Below are 15365 nucleotides of genomic sequence, written 5' to 3'. Positions count from 1 at the left end.
ATATAAATAAATGTTGTTGTTGTTGTTAAGAAGGTCCACATAAAAGAACGTATGGCATTTGCCACAAAGCATGAGAAAGACCCAGTTAAAATGTGGGAGAAGGTTTTATGGTCATATGAGACCAAAATAGAAGTTTTTGGACAGACTTAAGAGGTATGTGAAGTGTAACACTAACATTGCCCAGGCCTCAAGAAACAACATTCCTACAGTGGAATATGGTGGTGGCAGTCTCACTATGGGGATGTTTTTCATGTGCTGGGACTGAGAATCTTGTCAGAGTTGAAGGGACAATGGATGGACACAAACACTACACAATTTTGCAAGAGAACTTGTTCCAGTCTGCTATGAAAGCTCAGGAGAAGATTCATCTTTCAACATGATAATGACCCTAAGCATTAGGCCAATGTGACACTGGGATAGCTGAAAAACAGAAAGGTGAATGTTTTGGAGTGGCCAAGTCAAAGCCCTAAGCTTAACCCTGTTGAGAATCTGTGGCACTGTTTGAAAACTGCTGTTCAGAGGTGCCATCTCACCAACATAGAGGGTCTCTAGAAATCCTGCCAAGAATAAAGGGGCAGAATCACTCCTGAGCAATGTGCAGAACTGGGGCCTACTTACAAAAGAATGAAGGCTGTTACGGCAGCAAAAGGGTTTTTGACAAAGTATGAATGTGTTGGGCTTGAATACTTAATGCAAACACCAACTTTGGAGTTTTTCTTCTTCAGTTAAATATCTACAGAAAATGGTTTATTTAGACTTTGGAAATGTATTGTTACAGCACAAGAGTTCACATTAAAAAGAATGAATAAATAAACGTGGAAAAATCTTTTGTCATACAGAAAATTAAGATGACTTTTAAAGTGATTGAATACTTTTGCATGTCACTGTATGTTTCTGAAAGGGCTTGGTGGTTATTATTTTTAACAGTATTTTCTGAAATTCCGTAATTCTGAAATATTCATGGGGCTGACGTTAGGTGCACATTCTGCTGGCTTTTTATTCAATCCTAGCTACATCCAGTATATGCTTGCAGTCAGCTACTTCTTCTTATTCTATTTTAACAGCATAGCAAAATATTCTACAGCGTGTACATTAATCAGAATCATTACAAACTGATCAATTATTTGAAAAAATAAATATTCCACATTTTGGTTCTGCACAGGTCAAAAATGTTAAACACAACTTTAATTTAACAAAGGAATCTGTCTTGTCACAAAACTGAAAATTAAGGTGGCCTAACGTGATTTAACACTTTACAATGCCCATTAAATAGCACAGTAAATCCTATTTATCAGATATTGGAGTGGAAATACGCAGGTACTCGTACCTGGCAGGGTAAAACTCGGCTGCATCTTAAAAAACGCATATGTCTTGTCACAAAACTGTGAAAGGTAAGGTGGCCCAATATGATGTAACTCACATATACTGATCCTAAATATGGAACATTTAGCTTTTCAAAGAACACGATCATATCATGTCAAATAATATGCACGTTGCAAATGTGCAAGCAGTGGGGCATTGTGGTTAGGGCTTTGTCCTCTAAACCCTACATTTGTCGGTTCAAGTCCTGATAGTGACACTGTGTGACCATGAGCATGTCACTTCACCTGTCTAGGCGGCACAGTGCGGTATCGCTGGGCATAAGAAATGTAACCAGTAGTAACTAAATGTTATATTGGATAAAGGTGTCAGTCGTAAATGTAGAATATTTTGCCTTTAGAATGAGTAACTAGTTTGCAAAAGCTGTGTGAAAAAGTACAGTCGTGGGTTGCAAGCGAGCATGTAGCTGGAAGCGAATAAAAAGACGACCAAATACATACTTAACTTCAACTTTGTGTTCATTACACACTCAATGGCAGATTCTATTAAATAGTAATAATTAACCCCAAGTCCTTTCCCAAACCTATTGTGTGGAAAAAAATACGCCGCTGTTTAAAGTAAACCCAGATCCGTCTTCTGTCAGCTTCTCTACACGCTCCATGACACTACCGGCCCCTGAGTTCCTGTTTCTTGCCATGCCCATTTCCGCTGAAGATCACGTGAATAACCGATATAGTTTGCACGCAGAACCGATATACTGCACACATAAATCCAGCATGTTACTTTAACAAAGCCGGCATAGCACGCACACATAAAACAGGTAGAAGACTGACAAGGACTCAATGTAGTGCATACACAAAACCAATAGCGTTCATATGCGAAATCGATATATTACCCACGTGAAACCAGTATAGTGCATATGAAAAACCAGTGCTATACGTAAGCAAACCAGTAGTATATGAACACAAGCCAATATAGTTGATACGCAAACCGATTGCATATGCACACAAACCAATGCAATTCACTCCAAACCGATAGCAAACGCACGTGAACCAGTAATAAAGTGCAATTCAATATAGTTCATATGCAAACAAAAAGCATACGTGTACAAGCCGATAGAGTTCACGCACAAACCGATAATATACGGACACGAACCAGTGCAGTTCATATGAATGAAACCATTATTGCATATACGCAAACCAATAGTAAATATTCATAAAACAATAGTGTTCACGTGTCAACCAATAGGATACGTTCGAAAATATATGATTTATGGCCTGTTTGGCCCCTCATACTCTCTCTCTCATCAGCACGCGAGCCTGCTCTCTCTCTCTCAGCAGCACTCAAGCCCTCTCTCTCAGCAGCACGCGAGCCCCCCCCCCCCCCGTAACATTGCAGCAGTTTGCGCTATAGCCTTACAATCCAATCACTTTTTTTAAATGAGTTTTAAGCACAGGGGAAAAAAAAGGAACATTTAAACAAATCTGAACTTTATTTAAAAGCCAACCAAGACAGTAACATTGCAGGAGTTCACGCTAATAGCATTACAACCCGATCGCTGTAAACACTCTTTTTAAATGAGTTTTAAGCACAGGGAAAAAAAATGAACATTTGAAAAAAGAGAAAAGTAACATTGTAACACTTTCTTCTCACCACTCTTCACTTGCTTAGAAGCCATGGTTAACTGCAAAAGCACACGAAATACTGTAGAGCACAAAGAGTTAACAGGTAAAGCACGCATCTCTGACTGAGAACAATGAACAGGGAGAGGCTGAACACGTGCTTAAATACAGTAATCGGCACGTACAAACCGGAAGGGAAATGAAATAGAGCACAAAGAGTTCACAGCGAAAGCACGCACACACGCAAGTGCAAGCACGCACGTCTGTCCGAGAACAATGCAACACATGCGGAAATCATCGGCACACACAAACCGAAAGGGAAACTGGCTTGTTCGTATACCAAGTGTGTGGTCGTGAACCGAGGCAAAAGTTTGGCAAACTTTTTGGTCGTAAACTGAGTTGTACGTGTACCGAGACGTTCGTGAACCGAGGTTCCACTGTATGTTATTTTTAATGTATTTTGACATTGTGCATATTAATTACTTAACCCATTCCAGGAAATTAGGAAAGCATTTAACATGTCAAGCCACCTTTAACTGGAGCACAAATGTTTCAAAGATTACACTACACTACCGTGCTGACCATTATGAAGTAACTACTTCTAATAAAATGGTATATACTGTATTTAAATAATAAACTCAAAATTATATTTTCCTATACCCTTATCTTTACTGGTAGTTTCAAAGCAGAAATATCTATGCCATATTATAGTGGAAAATATTTCACTGCAGCATTCTAGGAAGGTTTTTTTTATCCAACTTCATTAAAAAATACAATTCATATAGGTCACAAGAAATTAGCAAACAAGGTATAATATTAAACTGCCAGGTTACCCAAAAAATAATACACACTTCTGGCAAATGTGTTTCTGTGTGTATGTGACTCGACAGGGCTAAATCTGCTTTGGTTTAAAATTCTTGAAAGAATGAATTGCAGTGCAAGTTGCAGATGCTCAGCCCCACATGGAAATTTTACATAAACACAAGTTGTCATTGCTGCCAGTTTACTGTTAGTTTCCAAATGGTCAATTCTAAACTACAATGTCAAGGAGCTCAGTCCACAGCATATAATACTTGTGGCAATACTCATCTTCTGGTTATAAAAATATGAAACTCAGATGGGGCGAACTGTAAAATATTAATCTGTGACATGGAAAAGAGTACTGAGAAAAGCGCTATATAAATGTAATGAATTATTATTATTATTTTTAAATACCTCAACCATCCTTGAGAGACAGTTTTCTCTGTCTGTCCCCTCTGTTCTGGTATACTGACACCAGTAGATTAAGGAAGATTCACTGCTCTGATAAATTAAGGGAACACTTAATTTCATGGGAACTCATAATGTGACTCAGTAGCGTGTATGGCTTCCACATGTCTGTATGCACTCCTGACAACATCTGGGCATGCTCTTGATGAGATGGTGGATGGCGTCCTTGGGGATCTCCTCCCAGGTCTGGATCATGGCATTTGTGAGCTCCTGGACAGTCTGTTGGCATTACTTGGCGGCATCAGATGCACTGACGCATAACGCCCCAGAGGTTCTCAGTCGGATTCAGGGCTGGGGAACGTATGGGCCAGTCAATGGCATCAATGCCTTTGTCATCCAGGAACTGCCTACGCAGTCTGGCCACATGAGGCCAGGCATTGTTCTGCAGCAGGAGGAATCCTGGGCCCACTGCACCAGCATAAGGTTTGACAATTGCTCTGAGGATTTCATCAGGGTACCGTTCTGACTGTGCATCCCTCCAAGGATATGCCTTCCCAGGCCATTACTGAACTGCCGCCAAACTGGTCATGCTAGATCATGTTACAGGCTGCATAACATTCACCATAGTGTCTCTAGACTCTGTCATGTCTGTCACATGTACTCAGTGTGAACCTGCTCTCATCTGTGCAGAGAGCTGCCAATTGTGGTATTTCTAGAATGCCAATCGAGCTGCATGGTGATGGTCTTTGAGCACTGGTCCCACTAGAGGATGTAGACCCCTGATGTCACCCTCACAGAGTCTGACAGTTTGTTCAGAAACATGCAAACCAATAGCCAGCTGGAGGTCATTTTGTAGGTATCTGGCAGTGGTCCTTCTGTTCCTCTTCTCACAAAGGAGCAGACACTGGTCCTGCTACTGGGTTTATGCCCTTCTATGGTCCTGTCCAGCTCTCCTCGTGTATCGGCCCATCTCCAGGTAAAATCCACCACGTTCTTGAAACTGTGCTGGGAGACACAGAAAAACCTCTCTGCAATGGCACGTATAGATGTGCCATCCTGGAGGAGCTAACTGCCTATGCAAACAGAATTGGCTGTAGGTACCACTTAATGCTACCAGCAGTGACAAGGACATCAGTAAAATTCAAAGCTAAAGAATTATCATCAGGAAGGACAAGGAGAGAGCATTTTGGGGGTTGCCTTGCTGTTGCCCCTCCAGCATATCTGTTGTCACTTTCATTTAGACCAAAGCAGGTGAAGCTGATTTACAGTCACTTATGTATTCCTAATGCAGATAGTGTTCTTCCATTCTAGAAAATAGTAAATATGAATAAATAAGGTTCACATAAAAGGCTAGCTAAAGCACATATAAGAAAGAAGTGAACAAAAATATCTAATATTAAACTTAAAAACAAACCTAAAAAGCTCTTAAAAAGAATAAATGTGCATGTTAACTTACTAAAATTAAATTATTGTAAATGTTAAAACTGATGACCCATTGCTAAAAAATCAAACCAGTTGCTTTTTGTAGAAATTTGTTGATCAAACTTACAGTCTGTGTTTTGTAATGAGCATTATTTATAGAGTTCTAATATATTAATATTTTTATGCCAACTAATATAAAGAAGGAGACAACACTTCATGACATGCCTGTCCATTACTGAGCCAGTGCAGAATTGACATTCTCTGCATGTCTTTGTAACATTGTAACTAAGACTATTGCCTTGGCTAACCTGAGGATTCTCAAGCTAATAACAAGCCGTACTCCTTACAAATAGTAGTTTTCCCCCAAATGACAAAATAACAGGTACTACAAGTCAGAAATGTAAAATCAAGTGCAGATGTATTGACAGTGGATAAATCTATATATACACACACAAGGGCCGACAAATACTCAGTACTATACATGTGCACACAATTCACCACTATCCCAAAGACACCAGTGAATGATTATATATATATTACTTATATGAACACACGAATATACAATAATAATGTTTACAAAAACCCTCCCTTGCCCCTGAACAATAAATGAATAAACACGGTACACAAACACAGATTAATGATAAACGGCAGTTGAAATACATGTGATAAATGAGTCTAAAACTAATAAAGTCTGGTGATAATTGAATGTTGGCTGAAGTGATATTTTGCTTCTTCCTGAAAATACAAAACTACCTCACCCTGTATGTCCTTGGCAATGGCTGATAGGAATCCAAACCCCGGGGTTTCTCTGTACTGGTTGTCGTGATGATGATCCGGATACTGAAAAAGCAAGCAGTGGAATTGCACAATGAACGGAAGTGATGAGTTGGAAAATGAATGCGTAAAGTGGCTCCTTTCTTCTCTCGATCTTTCTCTCTCTCTCTCTCTCCTCGCCTCTCTCTTCTTTTCTGCTCCTCTTGTTTAAAAATTGAATGTCCCTGATGTAATTGGTTGAGTTAGCAGGAAATTCCCATCTCAGGGTTGCGGTCTCCCTTCATCGTTTTTCCCCGTTTGACTTACAGTGACAACATTTACTTATCCACACATACATGATAGTAAACGGGACGACGATAACAAAACGAAACTCAGCACTGACACAAAAAAAAAAATACCTATTACTATGTAGCCCCGCTACAACATTTCGGGAAACCCGTATTAACACTGGCTAACCATAGCTATTTAAGTGAATTTAAACCAGTATATACAGTAGTGACGAGAGCGGAAATTGTACCCAGTTTTCTACCAAGCTGGAGCTGAACTCAGAGCCATAGAACTGTGAGTCAATTGTACTAGTCACTGCATCACTGTGCCAGCCCATTGTTAATTTTGAATTCTAAAAACACACTTTGTTTTAAAAATTGCATTTTCTTATAAGAAGATGAATCTGAAAGTACTGGATTTATATTATTATCTCTTCCTATCCTTACTTGTGGTATTTCTCTAAACTTATGTAAAAATACTATTGTAAGTTCTTCTGCCTAACAGAATCAATCATCCTGTGGCCCAGTCATGGAGATTCAAGGTTCTGTCCATGTCTGAGCAATATTTATTGCCAGTACTCCAGTTCTTACACAAAAAGCCCTCAATAAAAGCCCTCGCACATTTCATAGATTTTTGTGTTTGGTTAATTAGCAATGATGTGTATTATGTGGATGAGTGACCCCTGTGATGGATGGGCACCATGTCCAGAACTGATTTCTGCACTGTACCCAGTGCCTCCAGAGTAGGCTCCAGCCCTATGTGATCCACATTTAGAATAAGCAGGTTTAAAAATGTTTGTTATACAGTGGCAAGGAAAAGTATGTAAACCCTTTAGAATTACCAGATTTTCTCCATTAACTGGTCATAAAATGTGATCTCATCTTCATCTAAATCACAAATATAGATAAACTCAATATGCTTACACTAATAACACACAATTATAATCTTTCATGTCTTTTTTGAACACACTCATCAGATATTCACAGTATGCTGTGGAAAAAGGAAGTAAACCTTTAGATTTACCGGTAATAACTGGCCAAGCCTCCTTTGGCAGCAGTAGCCTTTAACAAGCATTACTGGTACCAGCAAATCAGACTTGCACAATGTTCACGAGTAATTTTGGACCATTCTTCATTATACAACTCCTTCAGCTGAACCAAATTTTTAGGATGTTTCCTAAAAAGAGCTCTCTTAAAGTCATTCCATAGCACTTGGTTTTGTTCTGGGCTCTGACTGAGCCACTCCAAAAAGTGGATTTTTTTTAACTATTCTGTAGTGGATTTATTTGGATGTTTATGATAATTGTCCTGCTGCATTACCCAAATTCTTCTTACCTTCAGCTGGCGAACTGTACCCTTACATTATCCTGCAGCAGACCTCGATAAACTTGGGAATTTATTTTCCACTCGATGGTGGCGACCTGTCGAGACCACAAGTCAGCAAAACTGACCCAAATTATGATACTTTCTACCAAGCTACATTGTTGGAATAATGTTTTCATGTTGATATGTAGTGCCCTTTTTACACCATATGTACTGCTGCATATTTAACCCTAGTTTCATCAATCCGCAAAACAATTTTGCCAATGGAGTGTTAAGATGGTCTTTGGCAAACTTCGCAAACTTCAGGCGTGCAATAATGTTTTGTTGGAGAGCAGTGGCTTCCTTGTTAGTGTCCTTCCATGGACGCCATTGTGCTTCAGTGCTTTGCATATTGTACACTTCATAAATAGAGATGTTAACCTGTTCCAGTTGTGCATTCAATCCTTTAGCTGTCACTCTTGTTCTGTTTAACCTTACTGAGCATTCTGCATTGTGCCTTTGCTTGCCATCCACTTCTAGGGAGAGTAGCCACAGTACTAAATCGTGGACTAATGAATATCTATCTAAACTGTCTGAAATTACATAGTAAGCTTTTCCAACTTTATGCAAATCTATAATTCTTGATCGTAGATCTACTGAGATATCTTTTTTGCAAAGGCAAGCTTCATATCAGCATATGTTTCTTGAGAATAGCAAAATCAAAATAAGTTTGAGTCTTTTTTATAGATCAAAGTAGTTCTAAACCACAATTTCAGTTAGCTTTTGTTGAAGTCGTCAACCTAGGAGTTCTCAGACATTTTCCACCTTTCACCTGTGAATGTTCAAAGTTAGATGAAGATCACACCATCTTTGTAGATGAAGTTGTACATTAATGTGGTTGTTTTTTGCCAAGTATGTATTTTTTAACTTTCACATGTCACCCTGCCACAATGCTTTGAAATAAAGGGTTTTAGAAATGGTTAGGGGTAGGGTGATTTGTACTATCAGATTTTTTATTTTAGTATTGTGTGCAGCATTGTGTTGGAAAATGACAGTAAAAACTCATCCAACCATCTGTCCATCCGTCCATTTTACAAATCTCTTTATCCTTAGCAACATTGTGGGAAGGCTGGAGCCTATCTCAGCAAGCATCAGATACAAGGCAGGAACAAATCCCCTCACATGGGACAATTTAGCATCACCAGTTGACTTAACCTGCATGTCTTTGGACTGTGAGAGAATACTGAATCAACCCCTCATAAACAAAGGGAGAACATGCAAACTCCACACAGGGAGCACCCAGGATATGAACCCCCGTCTCTTAGTTACGAGGCAGCAACACTAACACTGTCCAACCATTTCAATTGTAATTCAGTACTATTGTTATAAGACTAACTGTATTTTAATGTGCATTTTAACAATGACTTCTTGTAAAATTGTTTTTCAGACGTGGAGGCTACAAATGTGGTTGAAACAAGGGAAGATGCTGAGCCCATCCCTGAATACACAGCAGAGGAGGAACGGCAGGATGCTAGATTGTGGAGAACAGTAGTAATTGGGGAGCAAGAGCATAGAATTGATATGAAAGCCATTGAACCTTACCAGAAGGTCATTTCACATGGAGGTCAGTAGGCCTGCACTCGATTTTTTATTTGAACAATTTTACTGGAAGCTGTATAGTTAACTTATAACTTTAACTTTTCAACAAACATTTCTAAGATTACCAATTGTCCAGAGGTGATATAATTGTTAGCAGTACCAGCCTCCTGGTTCCTTAGACTTGGGTCTGAATAACGACCCTTTCGCTATTTGTCAAGGGATTTCACACTTTCTCCTCATGCTTGCATGGGTTTTCTCTGAGTACTATGGTTTTCTCCCAATTTCCAATGATTCACATATTGCCTTTCTTCGTGACTCACACTTGCATTTGTTTCTTTGATAATTTGTGAATGTGATAAGCATTTGAATGATGTCAAATTCAGAGTTAATTCTTGCCTAGTACCCAGTGCCACAGGCTTCAGCTAACTGCAGCTCTGTACTCAAACTTTAACTAGTACTTTTAACATTTTGGCACCCTTGCATTTTATTGAAATAATTAACATTCCTTTGTCATCCGTATGTGAATTTCTGTTATTTGCAGTAAGACAGAACAAAAAGTTGTGAAAAACTTGATTCTTGTTTACTGTACAAAAGCATTCAAAAATGCCCAAATCAAAATTATTGGAACCTTTTGATGGTTATAAAAAATAACTGTAGTGATACTTCAAACAGACTGAATTCTTTTAATTAGTGTAACAAACATCTTCAATCTAATAATTAATCATTCAGACAGTTTAAGTGGAGAAAAGTATGTTTTATGTCACCATGTGCCTCACTCTGAAAATGAAAAAGAGAAGGAAAAATAGGGAGTTGTGTGAGAAGGCAAGAAAGATGGTAATAGCCAAGCATGGTCAACATAAATGCTACAAGACTATTATCAAAGAGCTCAATGTTTCTTTGATCAAAGGCACTCTATCCAAAAATCATTGGATATGGCCAAGATTGAACAGAAAGATTTTTCAAATGGTAAAGAAAAAACCAAGGAAAAACTTGGATCTTCAAGCTCAAGGTGCAAGAGTTAAACATTTCACCATTGATCTCTGTCTAAATGAAAATGGATTCCCTGGTAGAAGACATTCTAAGAGAAAAACTTAATGAAGCCTGGCTAGAGTTTACCAAAATGCAGTTGACAAACCATAGTCTTTCTGGGAAAATGATCTTTGATCAGATGAAACAAATTTTTGAATGAAACATACATCCCAGTGTAAGAAAGCTGTGTTTCTTAAGTCCTTAAGATAAGGGTCTAAAAAATAACAAAAAGCACCTAAGAATGAATAAAAAGAAAACATTCGACCATTCTGAAGTGGCCAGCTATGAGTCTTGATCTGAATTCCACCCGTGGAATGACCTGAAACTTCCAGAACCATTAAAATCTAAAAGATCTGGAGCATTTTTCATGAGAACAGTCAGCTAAACCATTAATTGAGAAGTGTAGAAATCTCAATCAGAGCTACAGAAGGTGATTGTCTTCACGTATTGTCTTCAAAGGCTGTGCTATGAAATATTATGTTAGCGACACCTACATTTTTGTGCATGCCATTTTCATTTTATTTATTTAAAGTGATATTTAAATAACATCCATATTACTAACCGAGAATGGTAAACCGGATGGCATGGACGCAGGTACACGGCGATGGGACCATGAGACATACTGCGCAGGCGCGTACAGCTCAACTAACGGAAATAGCAAATAAAACAACCGCCATATTGTGAGTGGCAGTACTGCGGAGTGAAGTTAGGAATAATGTGCTGCTTGGGATTGTACAAACCGCAGAACGCTTTACACCAAATTCAAACACAATACAGCTCAACGGTACACACACGAGCCCACCTGGATAAGATCAATGAACGCAGGCGCCTACAACGCGCGTCAGAAACTGCGGAAGCAAAGCAGGCATGGGTTAAGACACTATGGGGTCCACAAAGGTCCACAAAGATAGTATGGAATATATAAGAGCACACCGATCAAAAAAAAATCAATCGTGTAAAAGCACATAGTACACACAAATCATGTGCTCTCAGCGCATAGAAAGCGTATAAGGACAATACGGAGAATAGAGACCCAAAGGCATTGGAGAGAAAAAAAGGCAGATAAGAGATTATGAAAGCAGTGGAATTCGAAAGGCTCAAACAAACGATGGCGCGATACACATGCAGACAAAGGTATAGAATATGAAAGCAGTAAAATTCGAAAGTATTGTAGCGCCCCACCCAGGTTGAGGGCTTTTTGGTTTTAAGTGCGTCCACTATTAATGAACATTCATTAGGATTAATGAATATCATTTACTGTCACTGTCATTCACTTAACTTCCCTGAAGAAACAACTGGCAATATAACTAATGAGTTTGCACATTGTTGTCAAAGGGGTCAGGTTAGACTGCCTCCTTTAGATGAATATCCTGAATATCTACGGATGTTTCTAACTAACAATGTACCCAAAAGTAAAAACATTATGGACTGCATTAGATCCTACAATAGTTCATTTGCTTTTGCATCTACCGGGGTAAATATCAGGCCACCAGCTGGCAATGGCCCATACTGCTTTCGCGTATGTGGACAAATATTACATCGGATTGGAACAGTGCACCCTGAGCCAAATCATGAACGCAAATATGCACAGATCTACGTGTTACATCCAGATGACACAATCTATCAACGATTTTACTACAAATGTTGTGTATAAAGAAGTATTCCAATAGATCCTTCTAATGTGCTATGCTATGGGTTCTTTACTTCCTTTGTTCGTCATCTACACCTTTACACCCCAATATATCTCATACATTCATCAATGTATTTCGGGTTACCCAACCCCAGGGGTAGGCGAGCAAAGCGAGCAGGGGGCAGAGCCCCCTTGTTAGGTTAATAATCCAAAGCAAAGCTTCTGTTCTGTTGCATGTGAATTGTGAGTTTTGGTTTCTTTTTTAGTTGAAGGGTACCAATTCAGCCATGTTTGTTTAAAGGTAGCCTAGAAGGAAAAGAATTAATGATGGCAGAAATTTAAAGAAGACATTTAAACAAGATATTTATTGAAGGGACATTGAAGGGCACCAATGGCAAGGAATTCCCATAAAAGAGAAAATATTTCCAAGGGCACTACAGTAAGGCAGAACATTAAGGGACTGACATGATGCCACTCGGGACACATTGTAGCAAGGCTACATAATGGACAGTCGGGTTAGCCTTTTGAATTGTCCATCACTTCTTAATGTTGACTGGGAGGGTGTTTTAAATAGCCCTTCAGGCACCATTGGTGACGTCCCGTTCTGGGAGGATCCCGCCTGAGTACACTTTCCAGCTGCCTGATGCCGGCGTATGGTTGCCATAACAACCGAGAGAGGCAAGGATTTTCGGCGGGAAACTTTCTCTTTTTAAGGGGAATGGCGGAACAAGAAAAGAGGGAGAAAGAAAGGAGAAAGTAAGGAGGAAGAACAAAGACACAATTTTCAAGGCATCGCAGCGACTATCTACGCTCTAGAACTATTCAGGATTTTACTTCACCCAGGGACGTCTGCTTTTCATGGGTGGCCACCCCGAAGAAATATTTTAAGGACGAATCCCCGAGAAGAGGCCAGGGTCTGGTGTTCTCCGGGTGCTCCCGTCTGGTGAGTCGGATTCCTGAATTTCGTTTCGTGATAGTCCGCAGAGAAGCCGTCCCACTAAAGGACGGTTGTGTTTCCTGCTTCCAGGAGGAACTAACTGCAGGATTTCGTGTTTTCCATATCTTTGGACTCAGTGAAACTAATCGTATCAAAGAACAGTTTTTTCTCATTATTTATTTTTCTTTTTCTTTTGTCTGTGTCAAACCGAGGGTTAGTATACGGGGCGCCAGGGAGGGCGTCTGGGGAAGGGGTTCACTTAGGAGCACTCAAGCACCAGTTAAGTTTATGTAGCAGCACCTTTTAATATATTTTTTCTGTTCCATTTCCTGTTGTGTTTTATTGCTACAAATTGTTAAGAAGGGGATCGTGGCAAGAGGGGACGAGGACCGAATATGGTTGTGCTCTTATGCTTTCAAACATTGTCCACCCCCTGTACGGGTGGTGAAGTGTAGGAATCGCGTATCCGTATTGTGCGGTTGCTACAGAGTGGTGCCCTCTCTGAGGAAGTATAATAAGCATCTGTCATATTTTGGTTCCTTTTAGTCCATTCTTTAAAAGTCATCCTTTAATCATCCATGATGTCTTTAGGGCAATCGGGGCAGGCGATCGCCCCGCCGAGTGGCTCTTTGTGTGAGGAAGTGGTAGCCGGTAGCTGCCACGTAACGGTGAGGGCACATTTGGCCGTCCGAGAGAGAGCGAGCCTGCTTCAATCGATGTACCTGAGTGATTTGCCCGGATCTGATGAGGCGGATAACGATGGCACTCCGCCCCTGCTTGCTGAGATTACGGAGCGGATTGAAGCGCTGGACGAGCGGATCTCATCCATGGCTGACAGCACCTTATCCCGTGAAGACGCTTTGCGAAATTATATAGATGACTCGATGGAAAAACTGCGAGAATATGTGGAGGAGCAGATTATTGGGCTGGAGCGGGATGTTGTGCAATGCCTGGGGAGGCGTGATCAGCTATGGAAGGAACATCTTCGGCGCGAAGTGCGGAATAATCTGCGTTCCTTTGGTTCAGTGAACGCGCATTCCACTCCCCGGGAGGCAGCCCGCACGGTGCATTCGTATACACTGCCAGCCGTACCGTCCCTTCGCATGGAGTTTCCTAAATTGGGAGAGTCGTATACATCGGAGGACATAATTAATTTCATTGAACAGGCAGATGCTTTTCTGTCTGTTGCTCCAATGGGGGAAGATGAACTTTTGGGGGTGATTAATGCCTCTTTGAAGGGTCCTGCGAAAAGTTGGTGGCAGGCAAGCAAACAGTCAATCCACACCTGGGATGCTTTTAAGAAGGAATTCCTGGAGGCGTTTCTCCCAGAAGATTATGCAACTGAATTAGAAGAAAAACTTCGGCTCATGGTTCAAACTCCAACACAGAGCATCCGAGATTTTGCCTATGACTATAGGGCTCTATGTTTGAGATGGCGACCCGAGATGAAGGAAGAGGAAGTAGTGCGTCGAATATTAAATGCCTGTAACCCCCGTTTGGCTGGGGGACTGAGAGGGATTGTGACCACCGTGGATGGTTTGGTAAAGGTCGGGTGTGCAGTCGAACGTGATTGGGCATCTAACAAGGGCTACTGGGAGAAAGTTCATGCCAGTAAAAAGGGAACCCAAACCACCAAGGCAGCCAAGCAATCAAAAGGTGGACAGACTGAGGCAGGTGTCTCAGTGGTATCCACTCTAGCTACCCTCTTAGTGCTCCCAGTCCATATTCGAGGCTGGTGTGTGGACGCAGTAGTAGACACAGGTAGCCATTTCACATTGATGCAGAAAAGCTGGTGGAACAAAATAGCCAGACAGAACGAAAAACTTCTGGCTACCTTGACCATTAAGTTTATTATGGCCGATGGGACTGAGCACCGGGCCCTGGGTAAGGTCTCGCTGAGGTATTTACTCCATAATGTAGCTTGGAGGATGGAAACCTATATCCTAGAGGATGCGCACCTGTCATTGCCTTTGCTCCTGGGCTTAGATTCTATCACTGCAGTAAAGATGACCATTCATTTCCATCATAGAAATACTTGGTGCCAGGCAGTGGGGAACATCCTTTTGTTACAAAGGTCCGGGAAGAACTGCATGGGACATACTTGGGGTTTTATGCTGCAGAGGTGGAGGCCTGTGAGACCAAAGATCCGGATATTGTGTCAAACCAGCTGGATGAAGTCAAACCTCTGCTTCGCCGATGGTCGAATGTATGGACGGAGAATTTGGGGGAAACACAGGTGGTTACACACGACATCC

General features: G+C 40.7%; 1 protein-coding gene across 4 annotated transcripts in view; it reads left to right on the top strand.

The window, feature by feature from the left end:
- LOC114652147 (uncharacterized) overlaps nt 1-15365 on the top strand; it is a 381858-nt gene that overhangs the window by 287158 nt on the left and 79335 nt on the right. For all 4 annotated transcript variants that reach the window (XM_051927670.1, XM_051927672.1, XM_051927671.1 and 1 more), the window contains exon 7: nt 9363-9539. In XM_051927670.1, the coding sequence (XP_051783630.1) occupies nt 9363-9539 (177 nt within the window). The remainder of the gene's footprint in view (nt 1-9362; nt 9540-15365) is intronic.

The sequence above is a fragment of the Erpetoichthys calabaricus genome, chromosome 5 (assembly GCF_900747795.2).
Source record: "Erpetoichthys calabaricus chromosome 5, fErpCal1.3, whole genome shotgun sequence".
NCBI classification, from domain to species: domain Eukaryota; kingdom Metazoa; phylum Chordata; class Cladistia; order Polypteriformes; family Polypteridae; genus Erpetoichthys; species Erpetoichthys calabaricus.
This window is presented reverse-complemented; position numbering and strand designations above follow the sequence as displayed.